Below are 15,645 nucleotides of genomic sequence, written 5' to 3' on the forward strand. Positions count from 1 at the left end.
AATTGATGTGTGACACTCAGGAATATCAGCAATATATATATATTTTTTTGTCAACCATTTTCAGTTTGACAGTGTGCTTACAAATGACAAAAAAAAAAGAAAGAAGGAATCATTTTGAGTTTCTTTACCAAAAAATAAAAACCATTAAATATAATTGTGCTATTTCTGCTAACCATCTATCTATTAATAATGTAAATTCTGAAGTATCATAAAATTCCAGTGTCAAGGAGTTATCTACTAACAGGGCATGCTATTTTGTCTGGGTTGATTTCACCTATAAACTCTTCCAGCTGGGATTTTATCGTTAACTTAAAATCTACCATTTTGCTTTGAGTCAAGTTTATTTAATTCAGTAATTGACATGCCTGTCATCAATCTAGTAAAATAGCAAGACACCTCAACTCTTTCACTTGCTGTACTTTTGATGTCCCTTTCTAACTGAGTGTTGTTGATAGCTCATTTTCTCTTTTTAATGATTGCTTATTAATCTTTCTCTTGCACCCTCAGTCTATTCTTTCAGTCTGTCTTGCTGTGTTGCTCCCTTTGTCTTATTTCCCTCCCTTTCTTCCCTTCTTCCTCCCTCTTTAGCAGGGTATCCTATGAAATAACCCCAGTGACATAAAAAAGCAAAGTTAATGTCAGTGATATCTAAATCTTTTTATAAAACTTGCTATATTTTGATTTTCATTTGGAGTTGCAGCATCTTATAGTGGGTAACATAAACGTTAAAACGACAGTCCTCTTGAAAAGTATACATAAATCTACAACCCTATAACTTTTCCAAAGAGAAAAAAGAGTAATGAAAAATTGTGATAAACAGTGTGGATTGGCATAGTGTGTAGTCATGTGTGCATGCACAACACACCCCAACATCCCCACTATTTTATTATCTGCAACTCTTCTTAAGAATTGCCTTTATTTTAGATCATTCCAGTTGGTAGCTTGTGTACTGGATTAGTGTTAGAAAGTAGATTTTGGGGGTAGTCAGTAACACTTGTGGCTTAGGAAGGAATGGTGAATACTTTTATTACTGAGGTGCTGAGGTCCCAGAAAAGTTGGTTCTATTACCAGGGTATTCTTGCTTACAGTGGTAAGTTTCCGATTACCTGAGAAGTGTTTAAGAAATGTCAGTAAAAGACTATTTTTGTGAAAGTTTGACAAGATAGGAGAGGCATACATGAGTCTCAAAACTTACCACAGATATAGTTCATAGCTGCTTACAACTTTTACAGCTTTGCCTTTGGTGGGCATGAAGTTTGAGGCCTTTCGCTATACTCCTCAAATACACACACTGTTTCTTTCAGCCTTCCCCTGTGAGAAGGAGGAAAGAAGGAAAAACACTGATGGTACTGATGGACATACTGATAGAAATATATGTGCTGCGTATGTAGTCCTTAGTGTTTTCTTTTACTTTTGGGGTTTTTTTTTAGGTTCTTGTTCTAAAACTTTCTTTTGTTCGGGAATTTGGCTTTTTTCTTGAACAGGTGGAAAGTGTCTGGAAGGTTCTCACACATGGCTAAGAAAACATTGACTGGTTGAGCGTTTTGTTTTGATATACAACATGTTGTAATGTGGTCATAATTATGTTTAAAGGCAAACTGTTTTTACGTTCCACCCTGCTGTTTGTGGCAAAGGTAAACAGCCACCGTGAGCTTGAAAATGATTTGTGTGCTCACCTGTTCTTTTTGCATTTATAATTTTCATTCAACAGTCAAACAATAAAAAAAAAATAATCTTCTCAGAAGAAAGTATGGAATGTGTGTGGGTTGGGGGTGTGGGGGGGGGGGAAGACACACAAAGGAAAAAACAGCTTTAATATTTTGATTGCTGTTTATAGACATATTTCAGTCCAGGAAATAATTTCACTTATGGGTCTGCGACACTCATGAATGTAAATCGCATAGTGTGTCATGGCACTTTTTTTCTAGTCCATAGTGAGATTGAAACAATAATGATTGTGTTGTTAGGAGAACATTCTCAGTAGAATGGACCCAAATAGCATAAAGAAATTTGCACTGAGGTAGCAATGGTCAGCACTAGAAGACCTAATTGGTTAAATGACAGGTAGAGCTTCCCTCTGAAAGGCAGTAGTGCCACAGCATGTCATTGCTTCCTGCTGTGAATAGTTACGAGACAACTCCCATCCCTTTCTACCTCGCAAACCTTGAATCTGCAATGAGCCTTATGCTAAATTATTCCTTTGGCGCAAGCTGAAATGGGAAGTCTATCTGACTTTAGTGAAATTAGACTAGTATGTTTAAATACATTTTGGACAGAGCTAGTATTGAACTGAACTTCGAAGAGCTAAATTTTCAGGTTTGTATATTATTTACATTTCTGTGCAGCAGTTTATGCTTTGTCTATTGTTAACAAATGGAAGAACTTTTTTTATAAAAATCTTTTCACAGCATGATACTTTATAATCAGAATGCACAAATGTCAGTGGTGCCCCCTTTCTTCCTGTCAAGTGGCAAGTGCAAGGTGTGCACCTGAAAACCCTTAAAACCTTATATGCTATGCAGCAATAACTGTGGAAGTGCTTAGAAATCTTTGGTTTACCTGTTTCCCTGTGGTTATGTGGCGACATTAGAGCTGAATGAGATGCCAGGAACCAAAAGAAAAAGTATCTTCTTTCAGTTCTTGTCAAAGTTGATAAGGTATTTAAAAGCACTGCTGTGTTATAAACGTTTATGAAGTTGACGACATTGTTCACAGTTTCTGCTTCAGTAAGTTTCACTTCCTGAAAATTATCTTTTCACCCTACTTCTTTATTGGCAATATTATGTAAACCATGTAATTGTCTTGTTGACTAACATTGAGCATCTGATGACGCTTGAAGAAGATAACAAAACAAACAAGCTACCGTGTGTGATCTGGGTTTTCTACAGCAGAGTGTGTTCAATGAAGGAAGAATATATGCTGCTGTGGTCTTATATTCAGATTGAACAAGGTGTACCCTGTCTCAACATTGTGACCAACTTATATTTCCTAATTCCAAAGTTGGGTTTAGAACTTAGCTATGTTAGTTTGTGCAGATATGGATTTTTTTACCACAAAAAATAAATGGAAAGATTGATAAATAAAACTAGTTCAGTTTTGGTTTAGTCCATATTACTCCGCATATTACTCCGCAGATGAGCATAGGACCGCAACTACACCTTGCCAGCGAACCCAGTTTTGGACAGCCCCCTTCAGTTGGGCCCATGTAGTCCTAACATCCTTTGCCTCGCTTTCTACTGTTCTTTTCCAAGTCTGTTTTGGTCTCCCAACTCTCCTCTTTCCCCGAGGATTCCAGTCAAGTGCCTGCTTGGCAGTGGTGTCAGCTGGTTTGCATACCCCTATTTGCACTTTTTGATGTCTTGGCTAGTAGAATTCTGGCTGGTTCCTTTCCACAGGCTGCTGTTGGAGATCTTTTCAGGCCATCTTATTCCCAGAATATGACATAGACATCAGTTGGTATAGGTCTGGAGCTTGTTATTGATGGTGTTTGTCACTCTCCAGGTTTCAGAACCATACAGTAGAACTGCCTTCACATTGGTGTTGAAGATGCAGGTCTTACTGCTGAAGGATAATACTCGGGAGATCCATATGGGGGGTAGGTTGTTGAAAACATGCCAGGCCATGTTAATGCGGCTTTTGTTGTTATCGTCCGCTTCACTGTCCTTGTTGACAATCCTCCCCAAATACGTGAAACGGTCTGTTACCAGGATGTTCTAAACTGAAGTTGGATTGGGAGTTCCTTCTTGTTGTTGATCCCATCACTTTGGTCTTCTTTCTGTTGACCTTTAAACCAGTCTTCTCAGCTTCCTCTGCTAGCTTACTCAGTTTGGTTTGTGCATGCTGCTGCTGATGAGACAGGAGACTAATGTCTTTTCAAAGTTCTGGTCCTCTAGCTGCTTGGTGAAGGTCCACTGGATTCGGTGTTGTTTTCTTGGGTTTTCTTGCGTATAATCAAGCCTATGACCATCAGGAAGATTGTTGATGATTATATGCAACCCTGTCTTATGCCAGTCTCCATTACAAAAGGTTTAATGAGTTGCCGTTGTGAATAACTTGGCAGAATGAGTCTTCATACAACCCATGAGTAATGTTTATGAGCGTAGGTGGAATGCCATAGTGGATCATCAGCCTCAAGATTATGTCCTTATCTACACTCTCAAATGCCTTCTTAAAGTCCACAGAAGTTATATAGAGGGAGGATTGCCACTCAGTAGACTGCTCAATGATGATACAGAGGGTGGCAATGTGGTCAGTGCATAACCTATCCTGGCGAAACCCTGCTTGTTCTGGTCTCACTCTTGTCTAGTGCCTTCTTCAATCTCTCTAGAATTACCCTTGATAGGACTTTACTGGAGATGGACAGCAGCATGATCCCCCACCAGCTGTTGCCCTGAGAAAGATCTCCTTTCATCTGTAACTTGACCAGGTGGCCTAGTTTCCAGTTTGTTGGTACTAGCTCTTGTTCCCAAGTCCTGTGTAGAAGGGGCTGTAAAATTGTTGCTATTGTTTCTGGGTCTGCCTTTAATGCTTCTGGAGGTATGCCATCCAGAACTGCTGCTTTGCCACTTTTCGTGCTTTTGATAGCTTTGATGATTTCTGTTGTTTTGGGAAAGCTGGCGTTGACGTGAAGTTGTTTAGTTGTTCAGTTGCTGGAGGTGTGTCAGGTAAAGATGGTGAACGAAGTTGATTCAGGATCTCTTCGAAGTCTTCCATCCAGCTATAAATAAAACTGTTTAGAGAAAATCTGTGAGTAATACTAATAGTGACAACATGGATATTAGGAAAGAGTAAGAGAGGGAAAATGTGTGCTTATTATTGTTTTATCATTTTCCTGTTTATTCATCTGTTTTATCTATGGAGTTTTCGCATCCAAACCTTCTAAATATAAATTTCTTCCCATCAAACATTGCAGTGATATACAGTATACATATATACTACATTATCACCATTTATGTCATAATTTTTAATCTTGATATGTTTATGATAATTCATCTGTCTTTTATGGGTGTGCACTTCTTTCCATCACCAAAATGTCATAAACAGCAAATATTACTTTATATGAAGGTAGCTGTTATTCTAATCCAGTTAATGTATATAGTGAGACTACATCTATATGTCATGTTCAGTTTACTTACATGTAGCATATGGTCAGGTCAGGTCAGGTCAGTCCCATGCCCGGTCCGGGCGTAGGGGGGACCGTCCGGCAGCAGCAACAGACAGAATTTTCCACCCGGTCCTGTCTTGAGCAGATGAGAGCAGGTCTGGCATCTCGCGTTCGGTCCATTCTTTAATGTTGGTGACCCAGCTTTTCCTCGGACGACCAAGCATATGAGTAAAATGTTAACACTGAATTTTTTTCAGATTTCATTATCCAAAAGCTAAGAAAGTAATGACTTTATTGTGTTTGTGTGCTGTAGGTTAAAATATGTTTCATAATGATTTCCTTATATGCTGTGCATATTTGAATCTACAGCATTATGCTGTCACAGCACACTAAAAATGTAGAGCCTAATAATGACTAAAGAATGCTTTCCTTTTGGCATTCTAAGAATGTAACTTTGGCACCTGCATTTGGAATTTAGGCATTTTTAGGGGTGAACAGCATCACTTACTGTTGCAAGGATTGTGTACTGTTCTGTTTTTTCAGAGCACAAACTTCTGAAAAGAAAGTGTGCTAATATTTTTTAATCTTTGAAAAAGTGAAAGCTCATGGCATATAAGTCTGAAAGTGCATCATATATATTTGTGCAGTGCAAATGTTAACAAATGAACATATGCACACATACATGTGAATGCAGCAGTTGAGTGCAAGTGTATGCATACACATATATGAAAGTGATAACATGAACTGCCAAGTGTCTGCATACATGTGTTTGAAAGTATGGTCTGGTAAGTGTATGCTTACACATGTGTGAAAGTGAACTGCTAAGTAAAAACTTGTAACCAAAATGTCACTGTGAATACAGTTGGATACATTGCTGCTTGTCAAAGCATGTGGCATTTTTCCAGGCTTCCTGTTTCCTGCTTTTCTTGATACTTTTTGCTTTGCCTTCCTTCAGATTTAATTTAGTTCTTTTCTCCCCTCACCCACACATCAGCTTGATGTAGCTTGATATCTTCTAATAATAATAAATGCAAAATTTGTAAAGTGTTTACTCACATTCCTAAAGAGTGTCTGAGCGCTTAAAAACAAGAACGAAATATGGACAGCATACGAGGGATAGGAAAACAAACAAATAACATATGAGTTATAAAAGAATAAACAACGTACTAAATGAATAAAATCAAATAGAGAAAACACAAAGAGTAACCAAATAACAAGAACAGAGCTGAGAGTAACATGATATTGCAAAAGGAAGGGTGTAAATAAGGACTAGCATTATGGGAAAGGTTGTTATTAATAATAATGAGTGAGAATTTATAAAGCGCAGTATCTCAGCAAAAGTAAATCGTCTTCTTGACAGACTAGATTTAATAGACACATTGCAGTTCTCACGAGGTTAGGGCTTCCTGAGTTGTGGAAGATACTGATAAACTCTTTCCGAAATAGCAAGTCCTGGTGAGTCACAGACCCTGCCCACATCCCTGATTACTGATAACTAGAGGCTTCATAGATTCCAGAAACAGAACCCACCCTATTCTGTTTACTCCAGTTATGGTCGTACAGACTGGTTATTTTATGTTCTTCTAAGCATGCATAAGGAAAGGGGTTATGGAGTCTAGGATAAAGAAATTTTGAGGTCTTCTTGGGGCAGGGAATTATCCTGACCATAAGAGGTTTGTTGTTCTGACAGAGTGCTTTGTATTAATGCTGATCTGATGTTTAGACTTGTGGAAGCTTGTAGTCTATGCCTGTATTTCTTTGGGTGTTTTATGTTTTTCTTTTTGGTTTTAATCCAAATGCAATGGGACTGTGCACTCCACCCTGTAATGACCTAAGCAAGCATGTCCTATAAAATACTAGTAAAAAGTTTGATGGTACAGGTTTGATTCCCTGGATGTTTCACCTATCTTTTTCTCTTTTTCTTCTCCAACCACCTGAGGCATTTAAACTCCCAGTTAACACTCATCCAGCCACTCACAAAATTGGCACATTCCAGCTCAGTGTGAATCTCCCCATCCCAACTCCAAAAGAAAAATAACATATCTTTAATTAAAGTTAGATGAGATTGACAGTTGACCTCATCAGTGATAGCAGGAGTGCTAGTCCTGTATGGCAGTGCAAGAAGCACAAGGAGCAGTGGAAGGGCAAGGAAGCAGACTGCTGTCTGAGGGATGTTGATCACTCCAGGAATGTAAGCATTGCCTATAAACAAGTGAAGACATTCCCAGCCACTGTTCTGCCAACACAAAGACATCAAGACTTATTTATTATCAGTTCATATGAATGAGTACAGGAGCAAAGGATAAGATGTCTGGTGATGGAGAAAATATATACATATGTGTAGAAAATATATATTTAGAGAGACTTTTTTGTTATTCACTGAATTATTTCAGCTATTTCAGATTCTACACATATATACTGTTTCTCCCAGTTCCCAGTCCCAGTTGGTGTTGATTTCTCCTAAACACTTTAATGATTTTAGTAATCAGGAATGAGCTGATCTGCTCCCAGAATGAAATTTGTGATAACTGTTGAAGGGAAGAGTTTGTTTGGTCAACTGACAGTTTTTCCAGTTGATTAAAGTCTCATCTCATTTGGCTTTTTATTATCTATGTCTAGATGTGTTTTCAGTAAATTGGCAGGTAAAAAGCTTTTGCTGGGAGCATAATTGCCGGTTAATTATTTATGCTTGTGTGTGTATGTTTTCATGCATAGGTGTGTGTGTGTGGAGCATTGGGGGTAGGGGGTATGCTTCAGTCAGTGTCCCCACAACCAAACTGGGCATTTTAAAAAATGAACAGCTGTTTCTGGCTGTCTGGCACAAATCTGCGTGTAAACTTCATCTTCATGAGAAAGATAGGGTTGAAGGTGTAGGTATCATTACACATTTCAGCTGTTGGGTGGTGATGGCAAAATCACACATGACTCATTAGGAAGCAGTTTTCAGAAAAGCTGGTCAGTAAAGACCTTGATTAGATGCAATCTGATATGAAATATGGTGTGTGTTTGGATAGGGTCGGGGTATTATAGAGCACTGGTTTCCTGATAATATACCATGTACCAGATTTAACTTTCTTTTTTTTCCATCTAGTGTCTATTCCTTTATTAATGTCCTTTATTTATTGCACTTTCTTTTGTTCACTTTGTGTGTATGTGTGTGCTTTGTATGTAAGAGATAAAAATTTGTGTATGAGACAGAGACATTAAAAAAGGCTAATATTTTTCTGGTTTGCGGCTATCTGTTTAGTGACACCTACATCAGGCAATTTAACTTTAGTGTAGAATCTGAAGGTAGACTAGGATTAATCAGATAAGGCTGCTGAAAGCATTAGCGTAGCTGAAACTGGTGGCTGGTCGGGCTTAATGAGGCAGGCAACCTTTCCTAGCGTACATTGATTCACTGAAGAGCAAGTGGCAGCTAGCCCAATGCTGCTTGACATGATGCAGAGGATGTAAGATATTCTGGGTGCCTTAAATATTAATGTTAAAGATAGGTGTTCTGAAAACTGGTATTTCATAGACCTTACTACAGTAAGGAGAAGAATTCAAAGCCAAAGAAACTGTTGCATTTACCTACAGTGACATAATTGAGCTAGTGTTTATCATAAGTATTAGCATTATGGTTACATGACATTATTAAACAATTGCAATCTTGGTTTTGAATACTTAACTCACACCTTAACATTTTTGTTAACAATAAATGGATTATGTTCATGCAATATCACCCTTTTCAATTCCTTGCCTATCCTTTTACATATGCATTCACAAATATGTGTGTGTTCCTTTATCTGGTGTCTGATGTCTGTCTCTCCCTCCTCCTTGCTGTTTTTGTCACTTTGTCGGTCTTTGCTCTCTTTCTTGCTTCTTCATAAAATACACACACATATGTGTGCACATGCACTCACACAGAGATCACAAAGAAACCTTTCATTTTGAGCTTAAACAGTAGCAGTTTTGAATTAGTCAAGGGAAACATAACTATCCATTACTGTGTTCAATTTAGTTCACTAGATGTGCAGTAATTTAATCTAAACACAGATCTGATGAGATGAAAAAGTCAAAGACATACAAGAGAAGGAAAGGATTGCCAGGAAAAGAAGATATTTCTAGCACAATAACTTTTTGTATACCCTGTAAGACAACGTTTTTTTACTCAGAGCTGTCATGTGGCGGCTGCAGCACAAGCCCAACTTTCTTTAGGCAGGTTTCTGATCGCCTATCTTGATGGATGGTTGCCATGAAGTCTAGAAACTGCTGGCATGTCTAGGCTATTTCCACATTCTGCATGTTTTGAAGGATTAGTTCAGAATTTGAAAGATATAATTATTTCATCTCCTATCTAATTCTGGGGTGTGTAAGTAATGCTAAAAAAGAGATTACTGTTGTCTGCTAGACTTTGATGTGTATTTGGTTGCTGTCATAACCAAAATCATCAACTCTTCTCTTACTTCTGGCATTGTGTCGTCAAAGCTGATGTCTGTTGTTGTTATGGATTTTTTTAAAATAACAATCCCTTGACAGAAATTCTCAAAAACCATAGACTGATGTCATATCTGCCCTTCCTTGAAAAAGTTGTGCCTCACTCAACTACTTTCCCATATAGAATCAGTCTCTGTAACATCTTTCAGTCAGCATACCATGCTGATCATGTTCTTCAAATTCTCAGTGATATTCTGTCATTTTTAGATGATGATAAACTGCCAGTTCTTCTTCTCTTTGAGATTTCAGCAGCATTCATTGATTTAACACAATTGATCATGCTGCTCTGATTTCTCATTTTGAAACTTTTAGCAGCACTAATTTGTTGGTTTTGTTACAGCATCAATCACTTCTTATCAGCTTTAATGCCACTTTTATTCTGTGTTTCTCAAGGCTTGATATAATACATTGGTCAGGGTCAGTTTCAGTGGCACCCAGTATTCCAACTATGCAAAAACTCTTGGCTTTTTATGGAATCTACACTGTCACATCCTGATAAATATTTTTAACTGCATTGAGATTGCATCCATTGATTCGCCACATTTAAGTAAACCTAAAGAATATGGAACTAAAGCTAAGGAAAATCTGGTTTCAGACAGCAATAACTTGTCATAACAAGTTTGTAATTACAAGTTCTAAAGGCAGATAGAATCATTGCACAGGTTGATAGTTTCATAGTATGCAATGTGTTTGTTTGTAGCAAGCCATGGAGATGGTTCTGTATGTTCTTCTTGCCCATCACGACTCTTTGCCTGTGGTAACTGTGTCTGCATTCCCCAACATTGGGTCTGTGATGGCGATGATGACTGTGAAGACAGCAGCGATGAAGAAGGAAGCATTTGTGGTGAGTGTCATTTACTACATGTTTGTGCATGTGATATGCATATGTATATTTCTTATAGTAAAACAGACATTCATGACAGCAGCTTTTAATTCTGTTAAGACTTTATTTCTGTGCAAAGAATATTAATGCTGCCTTTCAAAACTAATTCATGATGATCACATGACATCACCCACCACCAGTTGGTGAAACTTGCCTTGAAGTAGTGTGGTGGCTTGTATGCCTTGTCGATCCACAGAGCTGTCAGCCTGAGCTTTATGCTCCTGGCAGATCTAGCCAAGGCCAAACAGGTCTGTCAGGGGAGAGGCTAGACTAAAATGTTGCACTCTGGCCCTACAGGTTGGAGTTTTGCTTTCGGCTAACAACTCACTCATGTAAAAAAAAAAAGCTGTTGCAGAAACCGCAACAGTACCACAACTAGGGCCTGGTCAGGAAGATTCCTCTCTAGAAAAGCTTATGACGCATGCTGGTGAAGGCCTTAGAGAAGCCACCTCGTCAACTCATCTTTTGACAACCAAGGCAAGAATCAGGATAGGGACCTGAAACATCAGAACCCTCTATGAAAGTGGCAAGTCAGGTCAAGTGGAAAGCCAAATGAGAAAATACAACATCAGGGTTCTTGGGTTGTGCGAAACCAGATGGAATGAAAGAGGCCAGACCAGACTAACATCAGGAGAAACTATTATTTACTCTGGCCACAAAGACCTGGACCACAACCGTACTCAGGGAGTAGCATTGCTGATGTCAACAGAGGCAACAAAGGCACTGATGGCCAGGGAATCAGTCTCACTACAGCTCATGTCAGCAAGATTCAACGCTAAAGGAAGGAAGATCACCATCATCCAATGCTATGCACCAACAAATGCAGCAGATGAAGAGGAGAAAGAAGACTTCTACAGTTCCTTGCAGTCTCTGCTTGACAGCACACCAAGAAGAGATCTAAAGATCATTATGGGAGACCTAAATGCCAAAGCAGGAGATGATAACACCAACAGAGAACTCATCATGGAAGACATGCAATGAAAACAGGGAGCTCTTCACAGACTTCTGTGGTTATAATGACCACATCATAGGTGGCACTGTGTTTCACTGGTCAACACTCAAGAGCATTTTGTACAGATGTTCTAAGGAAAAGGGAAAGAAAACACAAGGATGGATGACTCCAGAGACCTGGGCAAAGATTGAATCAAGAAAGGGACTGACACAGAAGCACAACCAGTGTCAAGATCAACAAGAGAAGGAAGATTTCAAAGCTGAATATTGGGAAACCAATTGCCAAGTGAAGAGGCCTGTCAAGGAGGACAAGAGACACTTCACTCATGAACCGATAGAGGAAGCAGAGACAGCAGCTATACAGGGAAACATGAAGCGACTTTATGATATAACATGAACTCTGTAGAGCAGGAGCATTAACCCAAACAAGCCAGTGAAAGACAAAGATGGCAAGTCCATAATGATGCAGGACAAAGAGACTGCTGGATGGAATACTTTGAAGAGATCCTGAATTGACCTTGTCTGCCATCTTTACCTGACATACCATCAGCAACTGAACAACTTCACGTCAACACCAGCCCTCCCACTACAACAGAAATCATCAAAGCTATCAAAAGCATGAAAAGTGGCAAAGCAGCAGTTCTGGATGGCATACCTCCAGAACCTCCAGAAGCATTAAAGGCAGACCCAGAAACAATAGCAACAATTTTACAGCCCTTTCTACACAGGAACAAGAGCTAGTACCAACAGACTGGAAACTAGGCCACTGGTCAAGTTACAAAAGAAAGGAGACCTTTCTCAGCGCAACAGCTGGTAGGGGATCATGCTGCTGTCCATCCCCAGTAAAGTCCTATCAAGGGTAATTCTAGAGAGACTGAAGAAGGCACTAGACAAGAGTGAGACCAAAACCGTAAAAGCAAATCCTTGCTACCAAAACATCGACAACAGTTAAGGCTGTAGTCGATGGCCTATGCCCCAGGAGGGGCGAAGGGCCTAAATAATAAATAATAACATTGCCACTGAGCATGTCTATTGATATCCCTTGATATCCCTTTTTATAACTTCTGTGCACTTTGAGAAGGCACCAATCAATGCCTACGCCATATTCTGGGAATAAGATGGCCTGAAAAGATCTTCAACTGCAGCCTGTGGAAAGGAACTAGGCAGAATGCTACTAGCCAAGACATCAGAAAGTTTAAATGGGGCTGCTCAAACCAGCTGACACCATTGCTAGGCAGGCACTTGACTGGAACCCTCATGGGAAGAGGAGAGTTGGGAGACCAAAGCAGACTTGGAAAAGAATAGTAGAGAGTGAAACAAAGGATGTCGGAACCACATAGGCCCAACTGAGGAGGACTGGCCAAAACCGGGTCCGCTGGTGAGGTGTTGTTGCGGCCCTATGCTCCTCAAGGAGTAACATGAACTAAACTAAAAACTAAACATGATATCACACATCTTATCATCCTCAGGTGTACATACACAAACAGGTATAATTGTATCCCTATGTAAAGCACATTACTGTTGGCATCAGCACGTTTATGTTAATCACATGTTCTAGGAGTATAGCTATTTTCAGCAGTTGGCAAAAGATTTACATTAAGTCATGGATTTTTAGCTGTTAATCTGATTTCAAAGGCTGCACATCCTCTCATAGATTTTTTCCAAGATTGTACATCAAAGTACCCAATTTCTTTCTCACATACATACACACAGACTAGATTTGTACTATTCTTTTGAAAAATGTATAGAAATACCATTTCAGAGGCTCCACACACTTGCCCAGAAAAAGACTTTACATGTCACAATGGAGAGTGCATTAACCAATCTTGGTTGTGTGATGGAGACAATGACTGTGGAGACAGCTCTGATGAGATAGCTTGTGGTCAGTATATTTCGCTTATTTGTTGTAGTGACGGAGAACTTCTACTTTAGCATTAGAGGCTAAGGAGTCACTGTGTTGTATCATGAATTATCTTGCTAAGAGAATGTTACCACCATAGAACAATTGGTGGCTTTTTAAAGACAGGGGTTATACCCCAGGCTCTGGCAATGCTTGATAAACAGCTGCCAGTCTTTTTCTATGGTTCACTGTCAGTTAGCATGCTCTTCAGCCTTTTCACACATAGATGAGTAACTACTACTCTCATGTTCTGTTTAGGTCTGTTTTGTAAGGATTATTTTTATTAGGCCTATCTTTTGGCTCTCTGGATGTTCTCACAAGCAGTACCTCCACTCGTGGTTAGGCTATAACACTTGAGAATTCATATTTGTTCTACATGCCATGTGCTACTTGTAAAGTTGGTACCATTTGGAGAAAGGTTCAGTGGGTGCAGAGAAAGAGACTGATGCTAAGACAAATGTTCTGATCCTGACATGAATGTAAGATTTTTCCACACCTGAAGCACATGAAGGAAGATTATGAAATTGTCTGTAAGGACCAAAACTGCCTGGTATAAAAACTGCCAAGAATAGTCTGCCAGCATTGAAGAGTGTTACAGACCACCTTGACCTCCAGAATACTGTTATTGGCTATTCTACAGAGTCCATGCTCTTAGGTCTGAAGGAGAGAGAAACACCTACCCACCTAGTCTCACTTGCATCTGTAGACTTTGGGAAAAGTTGGATCCTTCTATAGAGAAACTCCTTAGACAAGCCAAGGAAGATCCATTCCTGAATAAACCCTTTTGAGACTGGGCTAATATAGAGGCCAAAACTCAGAGTCATCATGTTGCTTGTCTCTTCTGAGAAGGCAAAGTAATCTGAGAAAGATGCAACTGAAAGTAGCCCTGCAGTAAAGGTTAGTTGCTGAATTCTTTAGTTTGAGGAGATCTAACCAGTTTCAAGCTAATTTTGAGCATAAGCGTATATAACGTATGTCTGTAATGTACATCATATACGAGTGAATGTTGTAGAAGTGTATGTGTCTATTGTATGCAAATATGGGCACATGGATGTTGTCATAAACCAGCCTGGTTCAAGGCCAGAAAGGCGGGTCCGAAGCCAGTAATAAAACATTAAAGAGGGGCAGCGGTCGCCCTGGGGCAATACCAGACTTTCAGTTGGACTTAAGCGGTAAGAATGTTTATCTCCCTAGCATTAGGAGCCTGGGGATCGCGGCCGCTTATGTAAGGAGAACCACCATCATCGCTTCAGGGGTACGTCTGTTAGTTGGAAGACCGGTATACTTAGCCCGAGAGAACAGCATTTGTTTTCGTTGCCACCAACTGGACACCGGTGCTGAATGAGGGAGCTAGACGGGTGTCACGACAGTTGGATGTTGATGTGGCCAACTGTGAGAAAGAGGGATGGTAGATAGGGCCAGGTATTATGAGTGTAGTTCAGAGGGTCAGGTGGTCTAATAGTATATAGGCTAGGACAGAGCTGTAGTCGAGGCTTTTTCCTCGTGTCCCAGCAGAGATTTTCATTTGCAGGCAGGTCTGAGAAAGGGAGGACTGTTCCGTTTAGAATGTATATCGCTACCTGCTGGCACTTGTACTCCGGTTGTATAAAGAAGAGTGCGGTGCAAGTAAGAGGCTGGTTTTCCCATAGCGACAAGCGAAAGAGCCAACTGTGTTCCAGCCGCGAGAGAAGTGCAAGGCAGTGGCTTGTACACCCCACTGTACCACCGGTCCAGTTGTGAACATCTTCAGAGGACAGCTGACAAATCCTCGCTGCTGTTTGGAATCATTACTGCCATCCATTGCTGGTTACTCTTATCCTAGTTGTTTTTCATGAGGTGATCATTTTTTGCAGGTTTCAGTGCAAACCTGTCACTGATATTGCTTATTCCTATAGAGAAAAGATAAAATTTAATTAATTAGTATGAAAGATAATGATTTGGCATAATGAGCAAATTTTGCACTATCTTTTTTACTATTTTCAATATTTGAGCTATCATTTTGTAGTTGTGGTTTTGTTTTAGCTCCACGTAACTGTACCACTGAGGAATTCAGGTGCAGCAATGGCAACTGTGTGCCAACGGAATGGAGCTGTGATGGAGATGATGATTGCACAGATGGCTCTGATGAAGCTCATGAACACTGTAGTAGGTGTTATTACACAAGTCTGGTGTTTCTTTTTACTTCTTTGGAGGTAAAACAAGAGATGGGTAGGGGAGAAGAAGAAATAATAAGTGAATATGTAATAGGAGGTGTTCCCTTGGTTCATATATGTGCAGCTTTAGTCAGTCAATATATTCTACAATAAGTAGCAGTATCCTGTGTGCCTT

At 39.6% G+C, this 15,645-nt stretch overlaps 1 protein-coding gene across 3 annotated transcripts in view; it reads left to right on the top strand.

Moving 5' to 3' along the window:
• LOC112560320 (low-density lipoprotein receptor-related protein 4-like) overlaps positions 1 to 15,645 on the top strand; it is a 48,335-nt gene that overhangs the window by 2,096 nt on the left and 30,594 nt on the right. For all 3 annotated transcript variants that reach the window (XM_025232099.1, XM_025232100.1, XM_025232101.1), the window contains exons 2-4: positions 10,284 to 10,427; positions 13,180 to 13,299; positions 15,340 to 15,462. In XM_025232099.1, coding sequence (XP_025087884.1) covers positions 10,284 to 10,427; positions 13,180 to 13,299; positions 15,340 to 15,462 — 387 coding nt within the window. The remainder of the gene's footprint in view (positions 1 to 10,283; positions 10,428 to 13,179; positions 13,300 to 15,339; positions 15,463 to 15,645) is intronic.

Source organism: Pomacea canaliculata, linkage group LG3 (assembly GCF_003073045.1).
Source record: "Pomacea canaliculata isolate SZHN2017 linkage group LG3, ASM307304v1, whole genome shotgun sequence".
Lineage (NCBI taxonomy): Eukaryota > Metazoa > Mollusca > Gastropoda > Architaenioglossa > Ampullariidae > Pomacea > Pomacea canaliculata.